Raw genomic sequence first — 9,699 nt, forward strand, 5'->3', positions numbered from 1 at the left:
TAAAATGCAACAAAGTAAGTTGTTTCTTGTGAGCTATTCTGTTTGATTTTTCCATATGTATTTTATTTCACCTTCTATGACATAGCTTAAATTAAAATGTGTACTTATTTTTGTTTTTAAAAATTTATGTACGTATTAACCATTCCGCAACAAATTTCTCGTTGCGAAGATCAATAAATCATTAACTGATCTTATCTGATTCGCCAGAGTGTGTACTGTTGCGATTTTCTGCGGACTGCTTGGACATTATTATTATTTTTACAGTTTTTGTTGTTGTTGCTCTTGTTGTTGTTGTTGTTGTTGTTGCTGGTAATGGTGGTGGTGTTGGTGTTGATGCTGTCATCATCATTCCCTGCCTGTGTGCTGCCAGGGAACGAGGGCCATCTACGACACTATCGTGGAGGTGACCAAGAACCCGGAGACTGCCGTCATCTCCATCCTCGGGGGCCGAAGTGTGTCCTCCTTTGTGCACAGCATCGACCCCAACCACGAGGGTGTCAGTCACGTGACAACGGGCTACGAGGTGGCGCTCAAACTGCTCTCGGAGAAACGGCTCGTCGGCTTGGACGCCATATCCTTCAACGAGCATGTGAGTGAAAAGGTCGCTTTTAAGCATAACGGGGTTATCCCGAAAAATGCTGTTTTGAGAAAATCGAATGTAAAGTTTTTGCCCCATATTCAGTTTCTTTAAAAGTCAAGGAGACTTTTCTCTATAACCCCAAAAATATGAGCACCAATTAAACCAAACTTCTCCAACAGGTAGGGCAATGTCCACTTTTAGTGTAGGTCAAGGTTTCTGGAAAACCCCGAAATCTGGGTTAGCCCGTTTGTCCTTAAAAGCGACCAAATAATAATGTGTGTCACGACGAGGTGGAATCAGGCGCTAGTCACTTTTGGGGGTCATGTGGACTTATTGGTATGGTTTTAAAGATTGTTTATTTGTCTATAGTTCGCAAAAAAACCAACCTACCCATCTATCTTGAACAGAACTTGAGATATTTGCGATAGAAGGAGATGGGGTCGCCTGGTTTCTGTAGTACGATTAGCGTGAAAATGGCCGCCAAGGTTTGGTGACTTCCAAAGCTGGAGAATCATTGGAAACTGTAAATTTAAATGTTATGAGCTTTTAATCAACGATTTTTAGTAACTTCCATAAAATGCTGGTTTCTTTGAGTTCATTGTTTTGACATACTGTCTCACATATCATGTGGTGCATACAAGCTGTTTACGTGTGAAAATTTTTCACCTTGAAAACTAAAATGGCCAGTCCTTAAGGGATGGTGGTGCACATAAACAGTGTGCTTTTGGGTGAAATCATGAAAACTGTGGTTACCACACATTACATTTCCTTTATATTTCCTGAACAATGTCCTAAAGCGTTTGTGTACCATAACATGGTCTTTGAAGGGATTTTATAGCCGAGGGAAGGGACTTTAAAAGAATAAATGATTACCACTTTTGTCTCAAAAAGGATGTTTTGTACCGCTTATATGCCTCAGTTTTAGTAAGAAACTCCATTCTATTCTGCTTGTATCGCATTACGACAAAACAGTTGGTCAGCTGTATATTGTCGGTGAGTTGTGGACATTGAAAATAAGAAAAGCTTAACGCGCCTACATGATACACGAGATCTAGCAGAGTTACTCTCATTTTCATTGTTCAGAATTCACCGATGAAGCAGCTTGCTGATTGTACTGTCAGTAATACATTTTAATTCTGGAGTATGAAAAGAAAAGACGCCCACTGCGACAACAGACCTCAATAAAATTACCGAGCGTCTATTATTCTCACCGTCCAGAATTCACTGATAAAACAGTCGGCTTCTTGCTTTGTCGGTAAGTTATGTACAATCAAAGTTAAAGAAGCCTACCACATTAAAGGGGGGGGGGGGCTACACCTGAAGGCTATATTTCTTATTAGTGGACCAAGTTTTACCATATTTCACATATATTTATATCAAGCATAGTAAGGCGTCTTAAAATCCGCAAACAAATTTGAGAAAAAAGTTTCATTTCCATGGATACGGCGACCCAATTTGATTTTCTTGATATGTCTTACGTAGACTAATGAATACCGCACTTATCGTATATGGAAACTGATTTTTGTTTTGCATTCAAGTTAACAAACATTAGATCTAAAATTTGGTCTGTTGATTTTTTCCTAAACAAATTTTTAAAAATTTGTAATGAATTTTTTTTCTGAGGTAGCATTCAAGTTTGCCAAAAATTCTTGAAAATCCAAACTCCAAACACCACCAACAAAGATCTATCAAATATAACAAAAATTAAAAAAACAAACAAATTTTCAGTTTTAGTAGATCTATTACATCTTTTCTTCATTCTGTGAAAATGTCATGAAGATCGGATGAAAAAATGGTGGAGTTATTTTAAAAAGTATCAAGAAAAATCGCGTTTTGAAAAAACGGCCGATAAATAAAAATAAAATATTGACTTTTTGAGGAAATGGTGCTGACAAACATGCCCAGTACGAAACAAAATTTGGCTTTTGGGGGTTCCTGTGCGGTGGAATAGTTGTAGGATTGGGTGAGGAAGCTAAAAATCCATAATTGTGGGCCGAATCGGGACTCTGGGTGGTCGAGGTAATCTCACTTTCATTGTCTAAAACTCACGGATAAATCAGTTTCCCAGCTGTATTGTAATTGTGTGGTACTGGCCTATGTTGTCCCGGAATACAAGTCTCTGTTTTTCGGCAATAACAGATGCGAAAACATGTCTGAAACAAACAGACTGTCCATGTTGAAAAAGGGTAGTCAAATACAACTTTTGGAAACCTTATTTTTTAAAGTCGGAAATACTTTCTTTCTCTTGTTTCTTTTAAATGTATTTTATATTATTGTTACTGGTGTTTAGAGGGTGGATTGGTGAGGGGAAAGGTATGGGGGGGGGGGGGGGGGGTAAATGAACAGGGCATTAACGGTAGATACTGTTTTGTTGTTTTTGTTTTCTTTTTAATCCACAAGTCCCCCAATAAGGACAGTGCCACTGACTGAAGTTGTCTTCAGTTCAGCTTCAGTAGAGGACAACTTGAACTGAAGATGTCATCTACTTAAATTGAACTGAAGTTGTCTTTAGGCCATTCCCAAAGGGAGGACATTAACATGCACAATAGAAATGTAAATAGGCTGATTTATCATTGCCATGCTTATACTGTGCAGAAACAACATAGACGAAACTGCTGCTTTTCTTTCCTCATCTTTACTATCGTCATTTTTCCTCTACTTCATTTCTATGTTTGCCACTCTCTAATGAACAGCTATTTCCGGGGTGCCTTGACAGTCGAAGCAGACTGTGTGCTGTTGAGGCTAGAAAAGTGAGCAGAGTAGAAATCTACGCCTGATTCTCCGTTTTGACTTCTCTGTTCACATCCACCCCTTGGCGCTCATAATACGACCTTATTATGGAGTTGCGAGCTCCGTACTATAGCTCCCACCCACCCTCCCACCCCTTCCCTTACACCACTCTTTTTTCTTCCATGTTGTGCATTGTTGTGACCTGAATGTTTTAATAGGATGTGGGTGGGTGGTCACCTTACTTAAACATTTATTTATGCACAGGCCAAAGCTCGTCTGCTGAACCGCCTGTCCATGGACCAGCTCGACATCAAAGACAAGCGCATCCTGCTGAGGGCAGACTTCGCCCTGCCCCCTCGCGGAGGTAGTCATGATGACGACTCCCCTATCAAGACACTGGCCAACACAATCAAGATGATTCTGGTCTGGGTTTGATGCCTGTATTGCTTTTTTTTTTTGTTTGGTTCGCTTCGTCCATCGGTCTGATTGTCTGTTTGTTCGTCTGTCTGTCGGTCTGTCTGTCTGTATGTATGCCCGTCTGTCTGTTTGTCTTTCTCTTTTTTCTTTCTTTTTTCTTTCTCTTCTCTCTCTCTCTCTCTCCACTTCTCTCTCTCTCTCTCTCTCTCTCTCTCTCTCTCTCTCTCTCTCTCTCTCTCTCTCTCTCTCTCCACTTCTCTCTCTCTCTCTCTATTTCTCTTTATCTCTTTCTTTCTCTCTTCGTACAAACTGTCAGTCTGTTTGTCCGACTGTATGTCTTACTCACTATCTGACCTTCTGTCTGCCTGACTTTCTGTTTATCACTGAGCTTCGTTATATCTGTTTATGACTCTGACAGTACATGTATGTAACTCCATCTCTCTAGTAGGCCTCTATTCGGCCATGTCGACAATAGATGCTGCATAAATGGTAAAGGTGGCTATAGCTCGTAAAGCTTGCTGATGAACGTGGATATACACGGGGTTCTCTCTTGGTTTCCGCATTTTTTATTTCTGAAGCCTCATTATCAAGTTACAGTGGAACTCGGATTTAACGAGCTCGGATTCAACGAGAACTCGGATTCAACGAGATGAGATAGATTCCCCGTTTTTTTTTCTTCTTTAAAATCAATTTAAAAAAATAACCCGGATTTAACGAGCACTTAAATCAGCGAGATCGGATTCAACGAGGTCGCTTCCAGGGTGAACAGCCCACGCAGACGTGTCTTTTCTAATTTTTCTCCCAGAACGAACTTTATCTATTCCCAGAAACCATCCATTGCACCTGCATCGTGAACCATTATTCACTTAGCCGATTGCATGCGACCAATCAGCGGCCTTTTTTTCATACCAACACATGCGTTGTTGGCTCGCGCGTGTGTCGGGGTCGGATGGGCGGCCTGCACACGTGTGACTGTGTGTGTGTGTCGGGGGGGGAGGGTGGGGGCGCTAGCGGTCCGGGCGTTGAACGTCACAGTCACAGACAAACGCGTCTCAGTCTTTTTTCCCCCTCCACAACCGATCATTATTACAATGATAAGCTAGATCTTGTCCTGACGTAGAACTACGTAATGATGAATTGTGCGCTGGTCTATTAAATCAAAAGTTGCCGTTATGCTAGGCTCTACTCAGCAACACAACTTTTTGGTAAACAATCGAGATGACAAAGGCGTATGCAGTGTGCTTTTAAACGAATCGGGTTTTTTTTTTTTTCCTTTTTTTTTACACAGCTCATAATATGCAGGCATTTCAGACACTACTGGTGACTTCTTTGTACATTACTTGCTCAGTGCCTGTTATTGTCTACACAAAACCTCGTGTTTGCTATAACGAACACTCGGATTCAACGAGATTTTAGGTCTGGCCGGCAACCTCGTTGAATCCGAGTTCCACTGTATCTAAATTGTGTTGATTGGGGCTTAAAATATGTGCAATTACAATATGGTGTCACAGCGCGGTGGAATCAGGCACTCATCAATTTTTGGGCAGGTTTGAGTTATTGGTATTGTCTTAAAGAATGTTCTAGATCGATAACAACAACACAGCGGGATCGATTGTTCGTTTGTCTCGCTTTCAGTGAAAACAATACCTTCTATCTTAAATAACAGTCCAGATATTCGCCATTGAAAGAGGTGGTGTTGCCTGGTTCCGGAGGAAAACTAGCGAGAAAATGGCCACCAAAGTATGTGGATTTCCACCGCTTGAGAATCCTTGGAAGCAGCGTTTTTCAATCGAAAAATCCACGCTGAAATATGTTTTCGAATTGACAAATCAGGTGGTGAGCCCAACCCCCCCCCCCCACACCCACCCTATAAATTTGATAAAAATTGTCTAACCAACTAAAAAAAATATGCCGCTTTCTTCTATCTCATTATTTCGACAGGCTCCTGATTTCACCGTGATGCCTCACATAAATTATTATTATAATAATGCATAGGACTGGCTATTCCTTCTCCAGAAGTGGGTGGCTGGCCGGTGCTCTGGTGTGGTTTGCTCCTTCTTTCTCTTATTAAACAATATCGTCTTTATGTCTCCTCCTTCAATTGTTTATGTTTGTTACTCTCTTGTAACACCTCTAATCTCCGGCACTTACATGACCTTATTGTATTGCGAGTGTCGTAAAACTTTTACACAATAAAGTCATACAAGTGCCGCAGATTTTATTGCATCTGCCGTAAAACTCTTACGTGGGTGGTTGGCGGGTGCTGTGGTGCTGTTTGCTCCTTCTTTCTTTCATTAAACAAATATCGTCTTTATGTCTCCTCCCTATTTTTTATGTTTGTTACTCTCTTGTAACACCTCTAATCTCCGGCACTTATATTATGACCTTATTGTGTTGCAAATGCCGTAAAACTCTTACTAAAACTAAAACTTCTCCAGAAACGTGGCGCGACGTGCGTGGTGCTGTGTGGCCATCTCGGGGAGCCCAACGGGAAAAGGGACGACAGTCTGTCTCTTGGGCCCGTTAAAACGGCGCTGGAAAAGATACTCAGATCGGTCGGTTGGAGAATCAGTCTTTTGTGAAAGAATGTCTCTTTTCTGGCATCACGTTTATGCGTGTCGTGTTGTTGTTGTTTTTTAACCTTTGTTTTTACCCAGAATTTGTTTATTTATTTGTTTGTCTGCTTATTTGTTTGTTTGTGTGTGTGTATTTTTTTTCTTTTGTTTCTTTTTTTTTTGTTTCTTTGACGAGCGCTTGAATCGTATGTATTAACCGCAACACGGCAAATTTTCTCTTTGCGACGATCAATAAATTGCTCTTATCTTATCTTATCTTATTTTATCTTATCTTATTTTATCTTATCTTATCTTATCTCCTTCTCCAGCCTAGACGGCCTTCTTCGAGGCTGGCCTGACGGATACAATGGATACATTCATATCTTATCTCATATAATCTGATCACATCTCATCGCAACCTCAGTGCTTTCTTGTCGTATCTCCATGTTTAATACCAGTTAAAACAGATCATACCAAAGAGTGAGCTTAAGAAGAAGTCACATTTTCACTGTTAAAAAAATGAAGGTACGACAAGAAAGCACTGAGGTCGCGTTATCTCAACTCATCTTATAATATCCTTGTCCCTTGCCTAGGAAATTACTTTCATCGAGGCCTGCTTCACGGATTCAGTGGATACATTCTTATCTAATCATATCTTTGCATCTTATCACATCTTATCTCACCTTATCTTATACTATCCTTGTCCCTTGCCTAGGAAAATATCATCTTCGAGGCCGGCCTGACAGATACGGAGGATACATTCTTATCTTATCTTATCTTATCATATCTAATAACATCTTATTTCTCTCTATGGGTGGTTGGCAGGTGCTCTGGTGTGGTTTACTTCTTCTTTTCTATCAAACATCTATCTTCCTTATCTCCCCATCTTCTTTTGTATGTTTGTTACTCTCTTGTAACACCTCTGATCTTCTGGCGCTCAAATGACCTTATGCATTTGCGAGCACCGTAAAATCTCTTATCTTATCATATCTTATTACATCTTATCTCATCTCATCTTTTACTATACTCGACCCTTGCCTAGGAAATTCATTTCTTCGAGGCCGGTTTGACGGATACGGTGGAGGCAGCGTGCAGGACCCCTGAGGCAGGCAAGGTTTACATGCTGGAGAACATGCGCTTTAACCCGGAGGAGGAGGGCTACGGATTGGACGCCTCAGACAGGCGGATCAACGTACCCTACCAGCAGATCGAGGAGTACCGGTATGTCGCTACCTTTTTGGGAGGGTTTTGGGTGTGCAGGGAAGGGGGGGCGGGTATGTGTGTATGTGTGTGTGTGTGTGTGTGTGTGTGTGTGTGTGTGCATCTGTGTCTGTGTTTGTGTGTGTGCATATATTATTTGTGTGTGCGTGCGTGCACGGGCGTGTGTGTGTATGCGTGTGTGTGTGTGTGTGTGTGTGTGTGTGTGTGTGTGTGTGTGTGTGTGTTAGCGTGGTGATACAAACCAATATTATAATCTGGACAGTAGATCTTATCTTTGAGAAAAGATGATAAGTAACATCAGAACCTACCAACAGCTTCAACTCTCGCTGAAATGCATATAAATGTGCGTAACTGGCGGCGAGCACTATTCTCTTCTCTACCTGTCTCTGATTCCTCTCTTGCACAGAGATCGACTCTCCAGACTAGCTGATATCTTCATCAACGAATCCTTCGGGGTGCTGAGGAATACTGACAGCTCCATTGTGGGAATAAAGATGGAGCAACGGGCAGTGGGTATGTAAGACATACTTCTCATCCTCGACCTTGCGACTCACTACACTTGCTTAAACTGTAGGTAGTGTCACCCAAAAATCCAAAAGATATGAAGATTTAGTCTACAGCGAAACAGAATTGAAAATGCGTATTTTGCACATGAAAAATAACACGTACGAATTCGCTAATGAATTTCAAAGCACGCCTAAGACTCTCAAAAGAGCTTTCCAGGAATATGATGTCATGACTGTAAAAACTCGAAACTTTAACAAGACTATGGAGTGGTGTCGAAGACAGTGACAATTTTCATTCAACTGGTTAGGAGAATTTGTTCTTAATCTTTTACAATGGCAGTGGTGTTACAAAAGCCATATGCACTCACGTACACACGTAACAAGAAATAGAGAGTCATTGATTACCCGATCTTGAGACATTAATTACCTGATCATATTATCATTATGTTTCTGGACAGGCCCACAACTCAAAGCAGAGTTGTCCAAATTCGCAACGGTTCTGCCCAAAATCGAATCCCCCATTCTAGCCATTGTCGGCGGTGGCGAGGCGTGGCACAAGGCGGACCTCATCTACAACTTGATTGACGTGGCTTCTGACATCATCGTGTGCGGGGATACGGCCTTCACCTTCCTCAAGGTGGCCAAGGGTATGGCTATCGGGAAGAGCCCTTTCGATATACAAGGATCCAAGCTCGTGCCAAGGTGAATGCTCATGGGGCGCTCTCATACTCGGCACCTACATGATTTATCTGTAATGTTGTGTTAGTGCCATAAACCCTTACTAAAACAAATAAACTGTTGTTTTATTTTTTTGTCAGTGTAGGTGGTTGGAAGGTGTCACTGGTGGGCCCTACTTCTTTTAACCCTTTAGTTGTTGTTTTCTGTCTGTTTTACCCCCCCCCCCCTTTTTCCCCCAAATGACTAAGCGATCTTTATAGTGTCTTTGATCGTTGTATTTCTCTTTACTTACTCAAACAATTTCGGAGAAGCTGTCATTTCTGGAGTAGGCATATTGTTCTTCACTAAATTTCACAAAAAATTAACATACATAGTATACTTTCTTCACCAGTGTGTCTATCTTTTACCCCAAATGTATTAATTCCTAGTTCTGGATGAGGGGTCATACTGTGACCTGGGTGACTACCCCCCCCCCCTCCTCAATTTCCCCCTCTAAACGTCTGGGGAGATTGACGTAGCCCCTGCATACAAAAAAGCGTACGCTTGTGTTTTGCCTGTCTGTGTGTGCGTGCATGTGTGTCTGTGTGTGTGTGTGTCTGTCTGTGTGTATGTTAGTATGTGAGTGAGTGTGTGTATGTGTGTGTGTGTGCATGTATGTATCTATGTATGTATGTCGTGTGTGTGTATGTGCGATTGGAATTTACTTCTCTTTATTCTCACTTTCTCTTTTTGTTTTACAATCTTATAATCAAAACCTGCTAGAGTAATAAAGAAAGCCAGGCTGAACGGCGTCCAACTTCACTTCCCCGTGGACTTCAAAGTTCCCGCGCCGGTGGAGCCCGTAGAGGAGGGCCAAGAGCCGCCAGAGGAGCAGCCTCCGGATGTGTACACGCTGGAGGAAGGTATACCGGACACACTGAGAGCCATGGACATCGGAGAGGACTCGGTGGCCGCCTTCGCAGAGCTCATTCAGGTAGGGGGAAAACTTTTTTTTATTTTTTTTATTTTTTAT

General features: G+C 41.7%; 1 protein-coding gene across 1 annotated transcript in view; it reads left to right on the forward strand.

Moving 5' to 3' along the window:
* The window catches only part of LOC101862654, a gene marked incomplete in the record, with an annotated part of 70,242 nt that overhangs the window by 51,586 nt on the left and 8,957 nt on the right, over positions 1-9,699 (forward strand). The window contains 7 exon segments of the mRNA XM_035970200.1: positions 371-589; positions 3,575-3,733; positions 6,166-6,282; positions 7,325-7,527; positions 7,910-8,016; positions 8,468-8,711; positions 9,450-9,660. Of these exon segments, the coding sequence (XP_035826093.1) occupies positions 371-589; positions 3,575-3,733; positions 6,166-6,282; positions 7,325-7,527; positions 7,910-8,016; positions 8,468-8,711; positions 9,450-9,660 (1,260 nt within the window).

Source organism: Aplysia californica, unplaced genomic scaffold (genome assembly GCF_000002075.1).
Source record: "Aplysia californica isolate F4 #8 unplaced genomic scaffold, AplCal3.0 scaffold00234, whole genome shotgun sequence".
Lineage (NCBI taxonomy): Eukaryota > Metazoa > Mollusca > Gastropoda > Aplysiida > Aplysiidae > Aplysia > Aplysia californica.